Here is a 24,698-nt window from a genome sequence, read left to right as displayed (position 1 = left end):
GTCTTACTCCTTTACTTTTCTGGTTTACCATCATTCCATTTGTATTCTCATTTACTTTTAATACTATCTATTTCATCTCTGACAATTTTCACTTTTACGTATTCTTTTTCTATTCTTTTGCGACCATTCGTTTTGTTGTTATATTTTATTTTTTAGTTTACACCTCGGTATAAAATCATTTTGTTGACTCTAACCCTGATGCAGGTAGCCTGTACGTTGCTTCCCAAAATGTTGATTTATAAATAAGATCTTTCGAAAACTGGAGACATGTTAGACAGCCTGATTATTATTTCAAGTCTTCAAGATGTAGACTCTCTGACTTCCATATCTTAACCGTGTCCATGGTGACATGATGTCGCGCCGCATGCAATTCATCAAAAAGGCGTCACTTGCAATGTCTTTTGTTACCTTTTAGTATTTGTGGCTCACTAACTGATTTCAACAAGCACCTTGAGATACTCGTGTTTCATTGGCTGATTTTCACTGACTGATTTCAGAGTGCACTTTGGGGTACTTGTGTTTCATTGCAGTCATTAGCTAATTTCAGCGCGCACCTTACTGACTGATTTCAGGATGCACTTTTGGGTGTGTGTATGTGTTTCATTGCAGTCACTGGCTGATATCAGGGTGCACTTTTGGGTACGTGTATGTGTTTCATTGCAGTCACTGGCTGATATCAGGGTGCACTTTTGGGTACGTGTATGTGTTTCATTGCAGTCACTGGCTGATATCAGGGTGCACTTTTGGGTACGTGTATGTGTTTCATTGCAGTCACTGGTTGATTTCAGGGTGCACTTTTGGGTACGTGTATGTGTTTCATTGCAGTCACTGGCTGATATCAGGGTGCACTTTTGAGTGTGTGTATGTGTTTCATTGCAGTCACTGGCTGATTTCAGGATGCACTTTTGGGTAAGTGTATGTGTTTCATTGCAGTCACTGGGTGATTTCTGGGTACTCGTGTTCTGTTGGCTGATCTCAACGTGTACATTGCTTATTAAAATCATATCGTTAGTGTTCAAACTGCTGCTGCATTTCATCTTTTCTTTCTCTAAAACATTCCAAGAAATAGTCGTTTTCCTAAAAACATTTTAACAATGTACCGTGATTAACAAGCCCTGTGAAAGCTAACTTCGATTCAGTGTACATCAAACATGTTAAAAAATTATCAGAACATATACCTTATTCAAAAAAGTAAACCATGTGTAACAGAGTGACTTTCCTTGTTGCCATGGCGACCGCGTGCGTGTATCTCAAACATAAGAGCGGATCCAGCGAACACTCGTAACATTCATGCTTTTTCGATATTTGACGTGCGGAGTGATAGTCTTATTTATCATTAATTTTAATGCTACGCAGTCATCAACCGCTTTACAAAGATATCGTTAGGTCACGTGACGGGTGTGTGGTGTTGGGAAGCGGGACGAATCAACCCCACTCAGCTTCTTCGAGTGTGTGTTCGTCTAACCGTTATGAGTAGTCAGCCATCTTTCTACCTAATATGTAGAATAGGAGCACTGTCTTGGTGCTACTCTGAATTTCTGTAAATTTGATGAAGCCTACTCATTACGTTTGTTTTAATCAGAGAAAATGTCTTTTGATTTTAAAAAATGTTGAGGAACGTTCACTTAAAGTAAGTTGAAAGGACTTTTATTATACATTTTTGCTTTATCACTTCCTATGGTAAACATTGCGTTTGACGATATCTGACAGATATTAAATTTTAAAAGGAACTCTAGCCTTCCTTCTCAGCGGAACGACAAACGGGTTTAAAAGACGATTCCGTAGTGGGCGTTTCACTGCATCCGAAATGATTGCATTCTTGAAAAGTATGCAAGTGTTTACACTTGTATCAAACAATATGAAAAGTTGTGTTGGAATGAAATATGCCAGATTGAAAACAAAGCACAGGCGAATGGAAGTGTAAAGTCTTTGTACCTGCATAGACCCAGAAAGATAATTACAGACAGCCTGACAAGATTCTCAAGTCTCATCAATCTTTGTAATGTTAAAGTACAGACTCTCGTCTCCACATACTGTGCCTGTGAAATATTTAAAATTCAGCAAAATACGAATCCAGTAAAAGGAAAGATATCGTTTTTGGTAGATTAAATTATTTAGCTACATTGTTTTTCACTTATGCAGCGATCATGTGATCTGTCCGTAGCCTTCGATTTATATTTAAATGTCAAAGGGCATAACAAGTAAACGTTGCGGGATCTCTGTCTTTCGATTCTAAACTTATCAGCCGTGGTTTAGACAACACAGTCGGAGCATTTTAAAGCATTTTAGTTCCGACTCAGACGACTGGCACAAGTTCTAATTCTCTGTTGGCACAATATCACCGTTCTGTTCAGGCCGCTGTGATAATGTTCAGACATGTTTAGGACGGTGAAACAACTTGTCGGTTTCAACAAGACAGATCTCTGTGTCCTAGATTCAACAAGCAGCTTCGAACAAAGCTTTTCTGTGCGCGTAAAACTCAATGACTGCCTTTCATATTTATTAAACACAAATTCCTTTGGCGTTCGGCAGCTATTTATACACCTATTCACTTGAAGGTCTTTTGTAATGCACAGTCTCTTACAAAAAGGTGTGTCCGTGCCATTTTTGGGTATTTATTCAGGTAGAATTGTCCCAACATCATTTATCATTTGCGCGCCAACGACTCAACTTGGTAGTCGTCTGTCGGCCATTCTAGCAACAGCCAGCCTAGACGATTATCTTCCAGCGTATTTGCGGTATTGGTTACACAGCGATGTTTTCTCCTGAATCGTTTCCGTTTTGGTTTAGTTCTCGTCGCACGTAAGTCGGTTTGTGTGTCATGTGACATCATCATGCTTGTCCAGGGTGAATTTCTGTATTTTGCGCCATGTATCGGTACATAACTATCGGTTGACCATTCTACTTCTTGTAGTGTTCGATTTTGCATTGTTCTGCACATTTATCAAGCTTCGGGGAATGTAAGAAGTGAGATCAGCTTGTTGCAATTATGTATGAATATCTGGACCAACTTTTCCTCACTTTTGAACCAGTAGCCTACCGAACAAGTTTGCGCAATTGTGTCAGTTACAGTAGTGTGTGCCTTGGAACTGTAAGATTTAGGCTTTACTCTAACGTTCACTCAAGGAGACTTTAAACCATTTCTTTCACAGTCAAGAATGTAAATCAGGGGTCACGGGGCAAATTTTGGTACCAGAAAAATGAATTACCCACAATTTGCCCACATTTGAAGTCCAAAATAACGGCGTACCTAACTCTATGGGAAAGGTTGTTTTGGATTTTTTTTATAAAAACAAGACTTTTAAAAATTTCGTTTGATTTAGAGACGTCAAAATGAGTGAACATAGGCAGCAGAACAGCAAAGAATTTGAAAAATTCGAGGGTCCTAACGTTTGTCCCCAGGGCGCATTCTACCTTAAGCATAAACTGTTCACCTGTAAATCATATGTTGTGTTCATTTTCAGGGCTGACCTACATCAAGTAAATGAAGCGATACAGGCAGTGTGCCGTATACCTGATCAGTCACTTCGTTGAGCATTTATTTGTCAGCCAAGAATTCGCTCATACTCCTCCTGTACAATCTATGGGAAAATATATTATCAGGGTCTCTCAAAACTGGACAGTTGTTTTCTCGGCCGCGTACATGAACCCGTCTTTGCAACTACCCGTTTCCATGACTGCGTATGCTTTGGTCTGTTGTTCTCCAATCGACAAAAAAACCTGACCCCACCTATCATTCAGTCGCCGCTTGGGTCATTGCGGTGGAACGAGTTAGTAAATAGACTCTAGTAGATAGGCAACAAAGAGTGTCCTTATGAAGAAGTTGAAAGACTTCAGCGGCGTTTTCAATATGCGGAACAGTTGGTGGCTCCATTGTCAGCTAGAACTAAAGAACGAACCATTCATCGGCAATTTTGTCTCTGTTGGAATTACAATAATCCACCTTCCACGAGACAACTGAAATTTTGCCGAACCCTTATTTTACACTCGTCGTAAAAGTAGTTATAAATTCAAGACGCTGCTCTGACGTCAGTGTAAAGGGATACACAAATACCTTCATAGCATTCTTTCATTTAGGGTCATGACCTCACATATGTACTTTATTCACCTGGCCATTCCAATTACTGCTCGTTCCCTGGAGATCGGGCTAGACTTTAATTGACATGTTCACGTGAACTTAGTTTATACCATGACAACAAGCTGAAAGATTTAGCAAAATGGACTGGAAGTACGCTATCTCGCTGATATTGAATATAAAATTTTCAAGATTCCCAAATACTCGGAACACGCAAAAGATAACCCCCCCCCCCCTCTCGCCTTGACCGGAGGGATTTCAAAGAAATTAATCGTGGACAGTCTGTATTGTAACTTGACTTCAGTCTGGCAGATAAGTGCTCCTTAATCCAAACCTTCTGTTTTATTGATATATTTGACTTGTTTTAAATCGGTTCATTATGCGCTGTTTTATGACATGTTAACGTTTTATCACCTTAGAAACTCTACAACATTCCCGTCCTTGGTAAGCGCATAAACGGCAGAGCCTTCATTCGTAGTTCAGTCTACTAAAAATAACATTTGTTTTGTTGAGTATTCACAATACCACGTCACAAAAATCCTCCTCTACAACTGTGAGCGATACAAACGTCATCAAAGCAATGATGTCACCGGAAAGTAGGACTCGCTATCAGTCTACTCGGGTCGCCTAGCGATGTTATCTCTTGTTTCAGCTTGACTTCGTTTCCAAAAGAAACGTACAGCATTCGTATGATTTTTCTCACACTGTGCCAATACAGCTTTGAATAGTCAAACGCTGTCCGCTTTATTCTCTGGCAGTTTCTACAACGAGCCAAGGTCAGATTAGGTCATCTCATTAAGTAGTAAAATGTCTTCCAAAGAGACCGGTAAAGATTGAAGTAGAGCAGTAACTGAGGTCGAACATGTGAACGTTTTGTGGTGATGCAAATTATTAGGTTGATATCGTGTACAGCCTGGTAGGAGAATATTTGAACTGAGTTATCTAGTGTGTTCTATGGGATATGACTAGAGACCTGCTTCTTACCTTCACATTGTATACATTGATGTCCTGAAAGAATTGTCCTTTTGAGCGAGTTTGGCATCGGACCAAGACCTTTAAGGCGCATTGTTAACGAGCGGCAGGGCACATCAAATAGACTATTCAGTTCACGATCCAATCGATAGAAATAAAATCAAAATGTTTGAAGGAGAAAGGCTGAGACTACAAAGACTGCTGACACTGTATGTGTGGGTGTTAGGTTTTGAAAGAAATCAGCCTCAAGGCAAATTCTTGAATGACCCTTCAAGACCTACGCCCTGAAAATTTCAAGCTATAATTTCAGTTGAGCAAGTAATGCAAGTGGACTAACTTTCCAACCATTGCCATCGAAAGTTTCTGGAAAAGATCTAGAGATGGAAGACATCAAAATTAGTAAAAAAACAAACACTGCTACACAGGATCTAGAAGCCATGATTAGACACATACGCCGATGCAGTTTGGTTTGGTTTGCTCGGTTGCCATGCTAAAATTGACTGCATACACCTTATAGTTTGCCCTTTTATTCATTTCAGATGCACTGGACAAAGCTAACAGTGTAACATGTGACGATGTTCCATGTGTTTTCGGAACCTGTCAAAATCTTCCAGGTCAAATACCAGCGTTTGAATGTGATTGTGTGGAAGGTGCTGAAGGCGATCGTTGTGAAATCAGTAAGTCTATTTGCAGTCTATACAAGATCTCTGTGCCATTACTTCGTTAATATTAATTTTCGCTCTCATCATAGTTTTTCCTGTCAATTTGCACTTTTCAGTTGCTAATTTCGTATTTCTTCAAGAAGAACTTAAACATATTGTATCTTTTAACAGATGTAGACGAGTGTGAAAGCAATCCGTGTCAACATGATGGCGAATGTCTTAACATCTTACCAGGGTACCATTGTAGTTGTCTACCTGGCTGGGAGGGCGATAACTGCGAAAACGGTGAGAATTGTACACCAAAGTTTTGACAAGGCGAGGAGAAATGATGAACGTCAACGTGCTCAACCAGTTTCTTCTATCTTCAAACGATCTTTATTTAAAAGCGATGTTTCGGCAAAACATATATTGCTTTCCTTATGTTGACAATTTACTAGCCTATGCGCAGTTTTGTTATCCGCGAAGGGTCAAGATGGCCGTTCCGGACCGATATGCAGATTATTGTGATCCTTCTCAATATTGTCGTAAACCGATTCGCCTCTTTTACGGCAGAAACTCTTGGATCTCTCTCATTTGAAGGCCGAGATCGGAAATGAAGAAAAATACCGCATACAGCGTCTCTCTTGAGCATTGATAAAAAGATATCTGTCTCGATACGCGTTTAAATGTTACAATCGATAATTTCAATATTAATGAAGTTAGTTTTTTCTTTGCATTGCAGCCATTGGCATCTGTACGGAAGGACCGTGTCAGAATGGCGGTAACTGCACTGCACTTGACAATTTTAACAGCTACGTGTGTGTGTGTCCTTCTAATTGGAAAGGCGAAAACTGCACAGACGGTGAGGTTAAAATTATAAACTTTCTTTCTGGCAAAGCTAGCTTTCACCCATGATATAATCGTTAAGCTAAGATATATGTATCTATGCGTTATGACGTCGAATCTGTAAGAGAAGTCATTACAACGAGGGGCTTTATTTTTGTAGTTTGGTATTGATGTAGTAGTTCACTATAATGTTGCGATGAGCGTCAAAAATGGAATATATAGAACTGACGCATCATGAATAATTTATTTCAAATTTCCTATTTTTTCTTGAAACATTAGATGTCAATGAATGTGTACTGGCAGTGGGTGATCTCTGTTTAAACGGTGGTACATGTGTAAACACACCGGGCAGCTATGAGTGTAGCTGTCCACCAGGATTTACGGGCGATACCTGTGAGATAGGTAAGTTAACAACATTTTTTCTACTATTGAGCACAGTGCTGTCTTGAGGCTTTCACTAGCTCTCCATTTTGTGACAAACAAACCGGTTTCTACGTACAAGTAATTCGGCAGAATATCCGCATAAAGCTTTGCAGTAATGCTGTTTCGGTAAGTGACGTCGCGGATAAATGGATAACCAAGAAGTTGTCCATTAATTAATGATCATATGAGCGAAAACTATCACAACACAACATCTCATAACTTGGTTTTGACAACATTTTGTTCACTATTCCAGATGTGGATTTGTGCGACAACTCTCTGTGTGAGAATGGAGCTACATGCAACAAGACCAGTGCAGATAGCAAAGGCTATGAATGCCTCTGTCCTCCAGGATGGCAAGGAGAATTTTGTCAAATTGGTAAGCGTTGTTCCAAACTAATGGACAAACAGACAAACCCAATGTGGAAGGACACACGGACGGATGAACAGAAGTATCCTGGTGCTTAGATGGAACTACATCACATGACGTAGTCATTAGTAACAACAATTCAGGAATGCCAGAAAGTGCATGACAAAAGAACAATGAACACAAACATGTTGCACAGTCAACATTTTGTATTCTATAAACATATTTATGATGTTAAGAAAATGCCATGACAAAGTATAATATTGCACAACTGACAGATGTCCAGTCATAGTTCTGCAAGTTTCTTGTGATTTTTGTTCCTTGTGATATCAAAGTTCATATCAAGATTTCTAGTTTTTTCCATTTCAATTCCAGAACAAAACCCCTGTGGTAGCAACCCATGTCAAAATGGCGGCACGTGCAATAACTATTATTCCTACTACACATGTACCTGTCCGGCTCATTTTTATGGTACAACCTGCAGAAGTGGTGAGTTTGGGAATTTATTCTCGGTTAACATTGCCACCGCTCTTTTCGTCTAGAAAATCCTTGGGACGACAGAACAGTTACTTCTGAACAACCTATTTCTTAACAAATGGACAGTGATAATGCAGTTACCGTCATCTGTCGCTTACAACTTTCTTCCCCATCGCAGACAATTGCAGTATTTAACTACACGATTTCTTTTATTTCGCTCTATGCAAAAAAATTATGTCGGTTAAGAATCTCTTTCATCCTTGTTGTTAGGGCAGTATGACTAAAATTTTTAGGTTTCGGCGAAGTTTTTTTTCTCATTTTTGAAATGGTGAAATATGCATCATTTCCATTTCTGTGCACTGTCCTTTCCAGAATATGGCATTTGCTATGCCACTGGTGATCCCCATTTCATCACATTTGACGAGAGATGGCACAACTTTAATGGCAAATGCAAATACACATTCGTTGAAAAATGCAGCGGAATTACCGGTCCGGACTTTAATGTCGTCATACAAAATGCTGTCCAAGATGGGTCAGAGGTCACATACATTTCTGACGTCTACGTCACTATAGGAGCCTACGTAAGTGTGACTCGCCATTTGCTCATGGTTGTTTTGAAGCCATCGTTTTGGTTTAGTATCACTTTCTTTGATTTTTCATCACTAAGTATGTCATAAGCTGACAGCATTTTACAGTCGTTGACATTCACAATATCATTTGTATGTCATATGAGAACTATACAGCCATATCGAAACGAATCGTCCATATCGGTCTATCTACCTCAATGACATGAAATAAAATGATCTTTCTATTTTATGTTTGTTTGTTACAGGAAATAAAATTTACTCAAGGAATGGGGGTAAAGTTGAACAACTTCAACGTTAACTTACCGTTGGTTCTTGGCGAAGACGAGATTCGCATTCAGTACTCCGGTCTTTATATCGTAAGTTTACCCTTAAACTATTCTCAGCTTATTCATTGGCAAAAACCATGTGGTAACTATAATCGATATATGATACTAGTTACTTACGTAAGACTTGGGTTCAGTTAAAAACACCTCCGCCCCTCCAAATATACCTTCTATGAAATTAATCACTTACATGCAGATATTTTTCCATAATTCGTTCTTGACCGCAGCTATTCAAAAGAAATGCGCTTAAGCTGCATGCCAGAAGATTTAGGTTTCTCTTTGTAGAGTTCTATGAAAGCAAATGTTTTACCAACACAGTTCTAGAAAGACAAAGATATCCCAAATCACCCACACACAACCACGCTATTTTCAGTTAATAATTGTACTTCGTGTCTCATAATGCAGGAGCTTACAACTGACGTCAATTATGTCGTAAAGTGGGATGGTACTAATACACTGGAAGTTCGTCTACCATCGTCCATGGAAGGAAACACGTGTGGTCTTTGCGGTAACTTTAATGGAGATCCTGATGACGATTTCCTTGACAGAAATGGTGTACTGGTGAGTGTCTAACGTAAAGTTGCATGAAGTTACTGATGCTAGGCTACCAATTTATTTCCAACTTGTATGTACTACAGACGTAAATCTTGTTACGAAGCAATGCCAATGTCAACAATTTTTGGGGGTATTTTTATGTTTATCTTTTCACTATTTATTCCAATCTTGTTCATCAGAAAGGCATAACCAGGAACGTTATACTTTTAAGCCATAGCGCAAGTATCCACGGAATCTCTCTTACGTCTTGAAGAGTCAACTTATGTCTACGTACAATTGGCTGCGAACAAGGTGTCTGTGACGACGGCCTTCCTACGACACAGATGTTCAGGAATTCTTCTATGCAAATGAGCAACATCGCTATAAAGTGTTCTTATTATGTAATAATTCATAAGCACACTACATAGCGGTGCTACTCGTTGTAATCAATCGACGATCCGTGAGTTAATGTAGATTGACGTCATCGTCTCGAGTAAAACAATGCACTAATGCATCATTCATACTCACGGTTAAGCGCGTTACACATTGCTTGTCCTACTTCTTGTGTGATTGCCGTTTTGACGGCAATTATGCATCTTCCATCACTCTTAACTAGAATCTCTTCTTTGTGTTTGTCATCTGAGTATCTGAAGTGCATGCACTTCATCGAATATTACCTAAAGAGGCAACAAGTTCATTCACAATTGACCAGGTGATAATTATATCGTTCTCGGTGAAAATATATATATATAGATCTCATCCCTGCATTAACACGCTATCTATCTACCTCTGTGTAGTCTATCAACGTATCCCTTCATGTAGAACGTGTTTTTGTACATGACACTACTCTCTGCATTACGTCATGTATCAAGTAGTCCAAGAAACTCAAGCATTCAAAGTTTTACTAGACGCTTCCTATCAAGGAATCTTTACACCATTGTTATTCAAGATAGAAAGCTATAACATCGAGGAAATTTGGTACCAGAGAAACTAATCACCTAAAATTGACCGATATTTGAAATTCAAACTATACCTGGTATAGACTCAGGAGGTACTTCATGTATTTTCACGTAAGAGGGCGATGCAAAGCGAATTCTTCTCTTGACTGTGTAAGTCAAGAGTTCATTTTATATTTCTAAGGCATGTCTTCTGTTTCATTGACAGATGAACAGCACAGCGGATTTCGGTAACAGCTGGGCGGTGGAAGACGGTGAACCTTGCGAAGATGCAGAGGATGTCACCATTGAATGTCCAACCAACGAAGATTATCAAAGCGCAGTCAATCTTTGCAAAGTCATCATTCAAGATGATGGTACAATAAAATTTCAGAAATACACATCATACACACATCTATACCCATGTCACTCACCCTCCCCTGTCCCCTAAAGTGAGACAAAGGTAAATAAAATCTGAAATAAAGAAAAGTTTCCCTCCCCCCCCAAAAAAAGCCCATACAAATCAAAAACTACAACAAACATCTCTTCGAGAGGTGACGTAAGTAGAAAAAGATAGGAAACAAAACTTTCCAGAAGCAAATATTTTTAAAAGTGTCCAGTCTTGGTGTGCCGCTAAAAAGAATGACAAAGCAAATTATTTTACAAAATTTGAGAACACGTTCACGTTCATGGATGTCATGGCAAGTGAAGCATATGAATGCCACGTTTATTTTGATCAATATTTCTTATATGCATTGCCCAATAGCGACGTACAAGTCAAGTCCAGACACGTGGAATTTTTAATGCATGCAGTTAAAAATACGACACTTAAACAATCAAATCACAAATTTACTGAGACAGAATAATTATGGAAATTGTTGTTGGGTGGTACTATCTCTCAAAACAACTATTTACCTAAATTTCTAGAATAAAAACCGTACGCGTCCTTTTGTTTATTTTTTCTCAAAGGGATTTCTAAACCAAACTTTATACATTCATCTACTAGTGGATAATCTTGACCTACACCAGCAGCCTTGACCTCTATACAATTGTCCACTTTTGAACGTTACCTCAGAAGTAGCCTTGACCTCTATACCATTGTTCATTTACTCATTATTTTACAATACGATAAGAACACGCCCAGATATATTTTAAGATTTCTCCTTTTCTACATGCCAGGGGGGGGGGGGACCTATTCTTATAGTAACAGGAGGGGTCCACGAGTGACATATTCCCATTGTGCCAAGGATACCTATTCAGTTTTTTCTAGGCTGGATCTATTCTTATTTTGCCAAGGGTTCTAATTCACATATGGACCCATTCACATATTGCCAGGAAGGACCTATTATCATTTTACAAAGGAGAACCTATTCACATTGTGGCAGGCTAGGCTCGTTCGTGTCTTGCCAGACGGGCCTGAAGGGCCCATTAACGTCTTGCGATCGCAAATCTAAAGAGACAAACAAACAAACAAACAAACAAACATACCAACAAAAGGTACCTCGATTTCGGTTTTACTATATAACAGTCTTAAACAACGTAAGGACTTAGATGTAAGTTGGAACGATCCCCATCGCACTGAACAACATACAACACTGAGCTAAATCTTCATTATGAAAATAATCGGGTTTCGGGGCCCGATGTGGGGGGGGGGGGCGGATAAAATGGGTTACCTACGATTCTGTTGATTTTTGAAATTTTTGAATGAAAACATAGTAACTTAAAATCTTGCCCTCTCATCCATTCAAAGTGCGCGTATTGCGATGTCCCAGATGAAAAAGCCGATGCACACTTAGTGGAGCAGAGCTGGAAGTCACGCCTACAAAGTCAAATTCCTGCACGCTAGATTTTCATTGATGGAAGGACTGATTTCATTGTGAGAGGCGATCTTCAAATTGATGACCTGTACTTGCTTGTCTCAAACACGTAAATAATGCCAAACGTCAGTTAAATTATTGATACTTTGAGTGGATTTTGAATGTAGTAAGAACTTACTTTTAAGAACAGCTTATAGAATAGTTTGTTTTCATAGGGGATGTGAATCATCAAAGACGTTTGTAAAACTGTACTGACGCAGTGAATATGAATACCACCTGATGATTTTTTACCATTTTTTCTACATCTTTAATGACAAACGAAGGAGCCTTGAAGCAATAACGAACTTGTTTGTGATTTGCACAAGGAAAGCGAGATGTAGCTCAAATATTCTTGATCTCCGTGCGCATTTTAATTTGCCATGGTTCATAAATTATATAAAAACAACAAAAACAAACAAACAAACAAACAAACACTAAAAGCTAACCTCATTTGTTGAGATATACGATGGAGAAAATTTCTCTCTTTGTACAAGTGTCATAATTTCCCATTGGTTTACAATTAGTGTGTCGTAAAAGAGCTAAATTCACAGCGTTAAAATCTCACAAGAAAAAAGGACATTATGCAAATGAATTAAACCAAACTTTGAAGAAAAAACTTTGACGAGCTTCGCACATATGTAGATGCATCGAGCTGCTTTCTCTTCAAAACCTAAACAAAACAAACGGAAAACAAAGAAAATATCAACAAAACTGATCCAGAGCTTTTCTGTTTACTATATGTACAGGTCCCTTCACAATTTGCAACCAAACCCTGGACTCTTCTTACAGCTACAGCTTCTATAATGCCTGTATTTATGACGCCTGCGCAGTCCCGTCGTTGGCCGCCACGAAAGCTTGCCATGTCATTGAACTTTTCGCTCAAGTTTGCTTGGATAAAGAGGTGCCTATAGATTATTGGAGGAATCTAACGGAATGTGGCGGTAAGCTTTGAACAAACTGCTCATGTAGCTGGCTAGAGAATTTGTCATGAAACCAACTGCATAAACCGTTTCAAATACATGGTTAAGTCACTATATCAAACGATGAGGGCTTTAAATCCTACAAAATCATTTGTTATTTGGTATGTGAAATGCTGGTAGGATATCCTGATATTGAGCTTATTACAATTACCCGTACAGCCTTAATTATACTACGCCCGACATTGTGGTAATCTACTTGACTGCTGAATGTTCCCCAGTTATGTTTTATGCACGTGATTACGAGTCAAACAAAGAAGTGTTCATAAGTTGTACCAGTCGCCAATCCAAAGTTATAACAAGCTTATTCATACATCGTAATATTAGGCTGAAGTACTGATCCAATAGTAAAATGATCCAAACCTTTGCAAAGTATGTGTGTGCATAAAATAAAGTTAAACCACATTTACATTTTCCTCCGGATTAGTCTATACAGGGAAACATTTCTTAAAATTCGGGCAAAGATTCTTATTTGTATGCCATCCAACAGATCCAATGTGTCCTGGCAACAGCGAGTATAGATGGTGTACAAGTGGCTGTCGTCCTGACTGTGCTAAACACGGTAGTTCTGATACTTGTGAAGAAAATTGCGTCGAAGGCTGTGAGTGTCCAGCCGATATGAGATTTGATGGCGGGCTTCTGACATGCGTGGACGTCGCAGAGTGTGGCTGTAGCGAAGATGGCTCATATTGGACGGTAAATAAGCAAACTTTCATAGTATCGAGCATAATACTCAGGGCCGCCAAAGAAGCTGTTCGTGCAAAAGGTTGTTCACAAATAACTTCTTAGCGGGCTATCAGACATTTTTATAAACCTGCGGATTGGCATTTTTAACATTAGCATGCGGGGAAATTTTATCCTCTTGGGCAACTTCAAAAGATTCCAATGGTGCACGGAGTAAGGATTCTTTTGTTTCAAAGACTTTGCTGAAAAGCAGGGTAAATATGTTTAAAAGAGACGGCCAAGGGATATTTTGGCGGAAGGGTAGTGGGGAGTTTCTGTTCGTGAGATTGGGAAAATTTTGAGAGGAGGTATTTTTTTCAAATTGTTGCGGGAGAGTAGCTTAATGTTCCACTCCAATTTTTTTTGTATTTAAATTGTTTTATTGGTAACATTTTCTTTAGTATCATGAACTTAAATTAAAATGAAATACAGTGCTTAGTTATCTACAATTTTGTGTAAAATTGAAATCCATTTGCTGCAATGTCTCTCTAGTTTGTCTTTTTCCAGAGCTATTTCGTACTCTAGGTGGTAGTTGAATTTCACTTGCAACATAAAAGCTGCAAAGTGTGGTTTACTCTGTTTCATTTTCATGGCATAGATGTGTCTTTTGGCTAACAGTAGCAAGTGATTGTGAATGTCACTCCAAATTTAACTTTGTTCAAAACACGTTAGCATAACAGGTTTACTCGTAAAAACGCCTATGGTTACAATTTCTCGAAATCAGCCAATTAACGGCCCCTGGGTGCTTGAACGCATTAAATAATTTTGGAAGTAGGAAGTACTTGGCAGAAGTTAGTACAAGGAACCATGTCAGGACAATTAATGAACTTTTGTCATTCCGCAATCGTGACTTCGCATCTGACATACTGCCCCTTGTATGTTCCAATTCGTTGGTTGAAACGCTTTCTTCCACAATGTTTGTTTAATTACGTCAAATAGTGTTCGATTGCCCACCTAAAAATATGGCGCGACCAGTCTGACGTATGCAACTTGCAAATGACGTCACTCTGGTCGCTCCCCCGAGCCCCTGATCAAGTTGTCAATGTACCCGGCTACTTGGAGAAAGATCAGGTGCAGCTAACTGAGCTATTTATCGAAAAAGCTTTTCCGGGAGCATTTTTTTCGAGGGCAGGGGAAATTTTAATTTTTCTTTGACAGGGGACATTATTTTTAGATTTTTTTTTGTTAGGCAGAGCAGATATTGGAGGCAAGGATTGGGGAAAACGAGGAAAGCGGAAGTTACTTGTAAAACGGAGACAGGGAAGTTGAGCCTATTTATAAAATTAAATATGGGTATGGTCTTTTCGTGGAGGGGGACACAGGGCAAGTTTTTTTCATCACAGGGCAGGGGAGCTTCATGTCTGAAGACGAATGATAAAATTTGAAGGGAAAATTTTTCTCTCCATTGTGAATTTTTTAAGCTCCCTTGCCCTGTGGAGAGGAAATAAGCAAAAATATGTGGGGAATGGGTGAAAATGAAGTTTGAGTGCGGGAGGGTAGGTCGAAAAATTTTCAGTTGGAGGGTAAATTATCAACAACCAATTGAATATCCTCATGACTTAAAATTAGTCAGTTCACATTACTTGCCCTGCACAATATATACTGTCTGCATTGTTCGTTGGCGGCACCTGAACGATGAAAACGCAAAGAGAATGACATCAGAGTCACCCGGCCTTGACGACCATAACCGTGACCATTCCTGTTGCCATGTCGACATGACCTCATATCTTTCATAACTACATCAAATTCCATTTTCTGCTAATTTGTGATGTGTGCATTTCATTCTGACAGAAAGAGGAGTCCTTTCTAGGAGTTGACTGCATAGAATCGTGCTATTGTGGAGAAGGTGGCAACTTGACTTGTGACACAACGCAAGGCTGTACACCAAACTCCGACTGTCTCAACGTTAATGGTTCCCGTGCATGTGTCTGCAGAAATGGCTTCTTTAAGAACGGAACTATTTGCCAAGGTATAAACTGCCGCTACTTGCTGAAATGTAAACATTGCAAGCGCATCATTTCTTGAAGCATATCTTGAATAGTCCAAATACCAAAATAACGAACGCATCATTATGGTGAATGCAAGTACATAGAGCCGTTGATTTTGCATATGTTCCCTTTTCGTGAAAAGTTTTAAGCTTATCGTCATTCTTATAACCTTGTTCTGATCATATTTAAGTATGATATCTTTGTGAAAAAAAATTACTGCTTTGTGAATTGTATTCAGCTCTCTTATCGCTAATCTATTATTCAATACTAAGCCGACACGTCCATAATTGTCACTTTGTAGATATTCAAGAGTGTTTAAGCAACCCATGCGTTAATGGCCAATGTATCGACGGGATAGATCAGTTCATTTGCCAATGTGATGCATATTACATGGGACCAGTGTGTGACACATACGATTATTGCTATGACAAACCGTGTAAGAATGGCGCTCGTTGCGTCAACACTGCAGACAACTATACCTGTATATGTCTGAGTGGATACGAAGGGCGAGACTGTGAAATAGGTGAGTCCATTCGACAAGGTATATTGTTGAAGGTTTCCTCTCAGTTATGGCGGAAAAAAAAACCCACAATCTTTGTTTTAAGAGAGGGGTCGTCGGAACTGCGCCCATGTGACTTTTTCATTTACATAAAATATATTTCAAACACGATTTCTCTATACATCACGTCAACATACATGTAGATGCAACTTTTACTACGTGCGTTTTGACAGATATTTTCCACTTTTCATCGATTGTCATCATACCTTGGATACTGCAGTCACTGAGTGTTTACATTGGTCGTGTTGGTCCCATATGACCTTTGAGCTTAGTTCCGACGACCTCTCCCTATAAACCACTCTCCCGTTACGGCTGAGAAATAACAACACTTATTACATGCCTCGTATATCGCCCGTCGCGCGCTCCATAGGATTCAATGGTAACTCGCCGATGACGTAGCGGGCCGCATAGTCATCATTGGACTGCAAGTGAACCGGAACTATTTTCAACTTGAAAACTTTTGGAATTAAAAGTCTTGAAATTTCATGTGTCGCACAGAAAATCCGGTTTTTGAAAAAACTCGCGTAAAAATATTGATAAACCGCATAACAATAGTTTAAATATATCAATGCGCCATTCGCTGATGAAAATCGTTCTATTTTTAACCGTTTTTCGTGTAAAATGAAAATAAAGTTTTTGACTATAATTTGCCAATAAACGTAATTTTTTTTTGTGCAAATTGAGTAAGACAGGCATGTAATAAAAACATTATAGCCCAAACAAGGGACTATGTACCCTCGGGGCAGGAGACCATTTGCCCTCCTTACGTAGGGCAAATGGTCACCTACCCTCGGGCACATAGTCCCATGTTTGGGCTATAATATATAATATGTTTATGAATTTATCACATGCATACTGTTTACTGAAAACAGATAAATTTAAAAACATGATCATCTTGCAAAGCTGAGAATTTTCATTCTGTTAAAGTTCATCGTGGCCACAGTTTGCCCACTGATGGCGCTGGTCCACTCAGCTGAGCTTAGTCTGTGTTCGGTTTCCTGATCACACGACCTCAACGTTTCGCACTGTCCGTTCTACACCTGTCGGTGTGTAACTTAATATTTCTTTTACTTTGAATAAAGATATCGATGAGTGTGAGAGTGAACCGTGTCAACATGGAGGAACGTGCCAACAGTACGTGGATTTCTATAATTGCACTTGTCTGTCGGGAACAGATGGTTATAACTGTGAAATCGGTAAGCTGTCCAGTCTCATGCTTTAATTGAAAAGTCAGTATAGTTGTAAACAACGGTGTCTAGAAAACATCTCACTCGAGAATACACTAGACAGATTTTTTTGTAATCTACAAAATAATAAAATTATATTTTAATGTGTAGCACACTATGCTATTGAAGTTATAACAGTTTTGCAGTTGACTATAGGCACAAGCCAGACTATAATTCGGTAAAACTATTAACATAGAGATGTGCTCCCAAGTTTTCGTAGATATTTTTATTCCAAATTGTGCTGAACAAGAACTTTACCAACCCGACTCATCTGAAATGCGATAGACCGTCACGGGCAGTCGCATTCCTGTAGCACTTGTATCGACGCCGAGATCGTGCACTATAAAATAATTCGTTGGATATGTGCGGTAATTGAAATTATTTTTACTATCTTTGTAGGTATTCTAAATAAAGACTATATGAGAGAATTTCATATAGGCCAACATATTTTAGACCAACTATTAATGCCGATGTGCTCACATTTCATATAAACTGATTGCATTAGGCGCTCTATGTTTTATGCAACTTATTTCTAATTTGACATAATTGCTTTTTAACATTTAACAGTGACAGACATATGCTACAGTCAGCCATGTTTGAACGGAGGTGTCTGCAATGCTGTTGGTAATTCGTCATTTACATGTACGTGTCCCGAGGCCTATACCGGGGAGTTCTGTGAAATCGGTGGGTATCTTTGACAAATTCTAGATCCTACTAGGTGCCAAGAAATAGTTTTACATTTTGTCCGACTTCGCATTTTTACATCGTCAATAATTGCTATTCAACATTCTACTTTTTAAAGAATTAAACGAATGCAAAGACGAGCCATGTGGAGAAAACGGAGTCTGCATCAACAGATATACCTACTATGTATGTAGATGTAACGAAGGTTTCATGGGAAGAAATTGTGATATCGGTAAGTATTCTCATAAACATTATCGTAGCTCCATTGGTATTCTGTGGTAGTGGGCTTGCCCTATGAGCCTGAGAAGATTTGGCTACCAAGAATGTGATGTAACTTATCACTGCCATTCTCGGGATATTTGTTTAACTATTTTTTCCTTTTTTATTTCCACGATTCATATTTAAAGCTCGTGAGTGTGAGCAGACAAATAAAGTGTGAAATTAAAGATGGCGCGAAAACAAATGCAGTCGACTCATTTACCCAGGATTCACAGCAACGTTCTGTAATTTTATGCCTTGGCACATTTTATAATATAGTGAAGAGGAAATAGAATACAAAATGTAAATAGATTACAACCATTTCCAAACACAGGATTTTATTTGTTCATTGACAATTACGTGTAAAACCCTAGGTTTTATTGTGATTATGACTCAAATAACAATATTCAATGCTCGGAGCCATAGAGAAAATTCCTGCATTTTATTTTCTCAGAGAATATTCGGTCTTAGATGGCCAGAAATGACAACCCTCGCGTTCATATAAGTTGCAATTTTAGTCGTATCATAAAACAACACGAAAAACTGTGACTCTCGAGTTGAGACACCCATCCATATATGTTATTTTCCATTTTTGTAGATGCCGAATTTTCAAATAATTTCAGATACAATTTTATTTTTGGACCAATTGTGTAATTCCGTGTATCGGTCAAACATAATGTTGAGTATATTGCGTCTACGTTCTCGGCAAAGTCGTAAGAATTTCACACAAAATAGATTTTCAACCCTTTTTACATACACAATGATTCATTACAGAGTATGGGCTGTGCATAGCTGCCGGTGATCCACACTACACAACATTTGATGGCGAGAAGTTTGACTTTCAAGGAATCTGTCAGTACGTTCTCACCAAAGACTGTGCGCTTGATACACCGAGTTTTGAAGTCGACGTTTTCAACCAGCGACGGCAAGAGGGCGCTTCAGTGTCGTACACTTATGAAGTGCTTGTTGACCTTGCAGGGAAAAATACTGTAAGGATTTGATATCAGTCTTACTTTATTACATTTAATTTACTATTTACTCGTAGAAATTACATAATCCTCGATAACAATCACGAAAACTTAGGTAGTGTGCCTCTTTGATTGCACAGTTTATCCATAAATGTTTTCGTATACTGTTTTACTGAATCTTTTTACAAAAAAAAGTACTATTATTACTAGAATCCTCTTCGCTATATTATATCACAAGTCATGATAAACATTGTTCTGACATTACTCTTACAGTCCGTTCTGTTGAAACAAAATAAACACGTCGTTGTTAATGGCAGGAACACCATTCCACCGGCAACGCCAACAGATGGCGTCTCAATATCCAATGTTGGTGCCTACGTGGTAAGTATACAGTGCTCTTTTTTGCCTTCAGGCCAGGTCATATACCGGTGTGTTGTTTTAATTTGAGGTGTCAGGTAACTACTGATACTGAAGTAATTAAAAGTCTTCCTTCTTCAGAGTAGTAGCAAAATATTGACGACTACACAAACTTGATGCAAACAATGAGGGTGGGTCAAATGGAATTGTATTCGTATATCACATGACAAAATAACAAAGACGCATGGTGAAAGAGTCTATGTGAGCTGACAGCTGAATGTCACCTATTGATAAACATATTCAGAACTCAATAAACTTACAACCTTCGGTAAGATGTCATTTCTCCTATTGGCCCACAAACTTGGAACGACCTGTCCTTCCGACTTCGCCATCTTGAATCGCAAACACCTTCAATCAGGCTCTGACAACACTCCTCTTTAATAAGTAGAATTTGATTTCATTTCCTTGTAAGTTGTTCTCAACCTAGAGCTAAGCTCTGTTTTAAGATAAGGAGCATTATTAATATCATCATCATCATCATCATCATCGTCGTCGTCGTCGTCGTCGTCGTCGTTGTCGTCATTGTCGTCGTCGTCTTTGTCTTCGTCGTTTTTATTATCAGTTTTGTAGTCACTATTATTGTTGTTGTTGTCATTTGTTATTTGTGATTATTTTTTATATCTTTGTATAAGATCACTAGACGTTAACTTTTGTATTCCATGCATTTTCAACAGGAAGTACAGACCGACATTGGTCTCTACGTCCGTTGGGATGGCAACAGCTACGTTGATGTGCGTTTGGAAAGTCAATACAAAAACGAAGTTTGTGGATTGTGTGGAAATTACAACGATAACACCACAGATGACTTTATCAAACAAGATGGTGACAAGGCAAGTGGTCTGATATTTAGTGAATGCATTTACAGAGACAAGTTCTCTATCAATTTGGATTAATTACTCTCAGACTTTGCTTTTGTTGCATGCATCGGTAACTTGAAGACATCAGAATCAGCCCACGGAGACGGGAATGTAACGACAACATTGCTGGCAGACAGACAGACAGACAGACAGACAGACAGATAGATAGATAGACACGCAGACAGACAGCTGGAAATCCGAGAGGGATTGGGAGATAAGAAGCTTAGTTTGTTTACCCTGTTTGCTCTCCATCTCTGAAAGGGAAGCTCCTTAGATATTCGTTTTGAAGACCAAAAATATGATGAGATTAGCATATGAAGATAAAACATGACACGATTTTTGTTAAGTAGACTTTAAGCTCTAAAATGTCTTAAGAGATCAATATCCCTTGTTCTTAGTTTTTCATATGATTTCTTTTAACAAGGATTTATCTGTTTCCATCGTCTTAGGGAATTCACCCTCAATGTCAATAATATACAATTCTCTGAGTCAAAACAATAAAACCCAAAGCAGATCGATATATTAAATTGCAATATACTTGTTCCTTCCAACAGACAGCTGACCCAACCACATTTGGAAACAGCTGGGCAAAGGAACCGCAAGACGAGGACTATCCAACTTGCAGACCGGTGACACAGGTTGACCCGTGCTCCGGCATTGACCCAAATATTGTCATTGCAGCACAGGTCAACTGTTCTGTTATCAGAGACACAAACGGTAAATGTCCCTCTCTGTCCTTTCCATAACCGAAGGATTCAGAGGACATGCCAATACTCGTTGAGATTTTTCTTTCAGGGTATTCAAACTTCAGAGATTTCGATGAAATGAGCCGTTGATTTGCTTTGACGCACGCGCATTAGTCCTTAGCTGTACTGCCGTGGGCACGTGGTGTTGTCAACATCAAGCGAGTCGCAGTGTAATGTAGCTAATATAGTTTGTTTAATAATCGGCATTTAAAAATTAACAGAAGTGCCGAGTTACGTTAATATTGTGCTTTGGCTAGGCCAGGACTATTCGTCAAGTGACCAACGTACGCTTTAATAACAATTTGACAGCTACGGCCTAGCGCCAATTAGTTTAACTTCTGCTGGGGAGATATCACTGCAACACACCGTAACTATGATTTTAATATTACACTCAAACACAATGTTAACGCTGTGTATATGCTGTGGTAATAATGCCATCATTATTTTTGATTTTCGAAGCTTCTACCGCCTCTGCTTTCACCTGTTCTAATCTTCGCACCATTTCTCCTTCAACTTTCGCTCTAACACTTGAAAATCAAACGATTCAATTCATGTGACATGTCTGTACTTTGAATTCCTTGTCCAACGATTCATTACCTTTCTTTACTTCTCTTCAACACTCCATGCGACATGGTAAGTGGCTCCCTTAAGGCAACTATTCAGACATCCGACTTCTGTTTGTTTGTGTGTATGTGTGTGTGTGTGTGTGTGTGTGTGAGAGAGAGAGAGAGAGAGAGAGAGAGAGAGAGAGAGAGAGAGAGAGAGAGAGAGAGAGAGAGAGAGAGGTGTCACACTGTCGCCCACATTTTGGGAAAGTTTCTCCTCTAAATCATTACCTTCATCACTCTCTGTACATCAGTAAGATCATTTTGTTTTGATTAGGTTGTTCATGGTTATTTTGATGGCCAATATTAACCAATTGTCTTTACAGGTCATACTAACCTTGTTATTCGGCACATTCCTAACAGGTCCATTCAGGAGTTGCTCTTCTCGTGTTAGCCCTGACACATACTTTGACTCCTGTGTTTATGACGTATGTGCCTACCCCGACGATGGCCCGACAGTAATCTGTGACATGATAGCGGCCTATGCGTCCGCTTGTCTCTATAGTTACGTCAACATCGGAAACTGGCGCGATGTCAGTAATTGCCGTAAGTTTCTTCAACCCGCTGTTTTATATTATTGGTCAACTTGAACGGACAAATACCATCAGTCCACATTGTCTGTCAGTGTACGACATCAACGGTCAGCTTCTCTGGTCACTTTCCTAACAATTAAGGTCTTCGTCAACGCTATACTTTACCAGGATAAGTAACATCCGCTGGAAAATAAATGATGGAAGAAGAAACACGCCCACAAAATCTCATGAATTGCCCATACAAGAGAAGTTAAGTACTCCATGTAAATAACTTCAGGGGAAAAAGTAAAAATATTCGTCACTCAAATTTTCACTCGCATGTGTATTGTATATTTCATATACATATTCATTATTATGTGCTTTTCCTGTTTGCGTTACAATACTGCAGCATTGAAGTGCCCGGATGGGAGCACCTACAGATCCAAAATGACATCATGCATGCCAACGTGCATCGACCAAAATCCGGACCCAATAACATGTCCATTTCCGGACGTAGAGGGCTGCGCGTGCCCGAGCGGACAAGTACTGGAAGTTGATCGATGTATAAACACGACAGAATGTGGTTGTTACTTCGATGGGTATTATTATCGGGTAGGTCTTTTCTTTGACTGTTGTATGCGATGTTACGTTTAAGTTGTAATCAGGGAGACAGTATCTTCTCATAGCTACTATTTTAACTTTTCTCATGCAGTTCTACATGAAAGGAGGGAACCTTTCCTAAACACGAATAGAGGAAAACCCTTCCTTTAACATTCCACAGTTATTTTTGGAGAATAAGCGTTTAAAAGGACTATCCTATCGCTGTAAATTCTCATTCATGTTTTGTGTTCGATATTCTGATGTTTCAAGGTCCAGTAACTGTTGTATTCGCTTGTCAAACCCCTCCGCGCCATTGGGCACTTGCCAAAACAGGACTAGACTACGATGAATTTTTTAAGGAATTATTCTAATGACATTTTCATTTACGTTTTTGTTTCGCGAAGGTCGGTGATCACGTGACATTTACAAGCTGCAACGAAACTTGCACCTGTGAAGGGTCTAATCAGGTTGCATGTGTTCCGTTAGAGTGTCACGAGAATGCTACATGTGGTCTCAAATATGGTGAATATGGTTGCCATTGTAATGATGGCTACGAGGGAGATGGCATAACTTGTATAGGTAAGATATGTACAACCTCAGTTGATATATTAACCAATAGCTTCGCATACCGATATTTTGACTGTATCATTAAAATACTCATGGTAAATTAATTATATTAAATACACTAGTTTCAGTTTCTTCTTCTTGTTCTCACGATGCTGCTGGTAATGCTACATTATCCCTGACATACATGCACTGGAAATGTTATTCATTTAAGCAATAAAGCACACCCAGCGACGGTATACCACGAGATTTTGACCAGTTCACGGCATATGTGCGAGTGCATATATGAAGTGAACTGGTCAAAATCTCGTGGTATACCGTCGCTGGCTGTGATTTATTGCTATTATATCATAACAGTATATTGAAGTTCTGGCGGGGAACGTCATAAACGGATTTTGGCTCAAGCTGAGAGCTCGAGCGTATGCCAGCCGAGGTATATCGCCAATATACTTCGGTTCTTTTCGCGTCTCGACCAAACAGATAGCTGTATTTGCGCCATCAATATACTGGTATGATATAATTCTCGATAACGTTAGACAAATCCTTCATTTATCAGTGCAAAAGTCGCGTTGAATTAACTCATTTTAAATACAGTCCCTGCATCACGGAGAGATTGTATTTGTAGTAGTTGGGTGACTCCCCTGTCTGCCACAAAGTCCCAGCGAATTACAGCCCAATGTCTTGCACAGAGTAAGAACAGGAGTTGTTGTTGCGAAATACCATGTTCTTTCACTTCTAATGGTAACATTAGATAGCACTTTGGCTTTGTCCTGGTTTACACACACTTCGAAATGTTAATGTATTAATTGAGTGTCTATGGTTGAAGATAGGGCAAGGGTTTTTATTCAACCATGTGCATACGCTCGTGTTGATTGTGATTGGTAACATATCATGGACATTTTCATTATATTTATTGTAACGTTTTGTTTGGAGCCACATTGGAAATTATAAAAAAAAACCAACATCCGATTTCATAGTCAT

The 24,698-nt window shown here is 39.0% G+C and overlaps 1 protein-coding gene across 1 annotated transcript in view; it reads left to right on the top strand.

Annotated features, from left to right (window-relative positions):
* The window catches only part of LOC139145988 (IgGFc-binding protein-like), a 100,362-nt gene that overhangs the window by 15,327 nt on the left and 60,337 nt on the right, over positions 1-24,698 (top strand). The window contains 24 exon segments of the mRNA XM_070717435.1: positions 5,587-5,724; positions 5,881-5,994; positions 6,431-6,550; positions 6,814-6,936; positions 7,211-7,333; positions 7,697-7,810; positions 8,171-8,379; positions 8,631-8,741; positions 9,114-9,269; positions 10,407-10,554; positions 12,780-12,974; positions 13,501-13,706; positions 15,525-15,702; positions 16,023-16,244; positions 17,363-17,476; positions 18,074-18,190; positions 18,309-18,422; positions 19,223-19,437; positions 19,690-19,797; positions 20,508-20,663; positions 21,245-21,407; positions 22,405-22,587; positions 22,963-23,165; positions 23,558-23,732. Of these exon segments, the coding sequence (XP_070573536.1) occupies positions 5,587-5,724; positions 5,881-5,994; positions 6,431-6,550; positions 6,814-6,936; positions 7,211-7,333; positions 7,697-7,810; positions 8,171-8,379; positions 8,631-8,741; positions 9,114-9,269; positions 10,407-10,554; positions 12,780-12,974; positions 13,501-13,706; positions 15,525-15,702; positions 16,023-16,244; positions 17,363-17,476; positions 18,074-18,190; positions 18,309-18,422; positions 19,223-19,437; positions 19,690-19,797; positions 20,508-20,663; positions 21,245-21,407; positions 22,405-22,587; positions 22,963-23,165; positions 23,558-23,732 (3,705 nt within the window).

Source organism: Ptychodera flava, chromosome 12 (assembly GCF_041260155.1).
Source record: "Ptychodera flava strain L36383 chromosome 12, AS_Pfla_20210202, whole genome shotgun sequence".
Lineage (NCBI taxonomy): Eukaryota > Metazoa > Hemichordata > Enteropneusta > Ptychoderidae > Ptychodera > Ptychodera flava.
The sequence above is the reverse complement of the archived record's forward strand: the minus strand, read 5'-3'. Positions and strand labels throughout refer to the sequence as shown.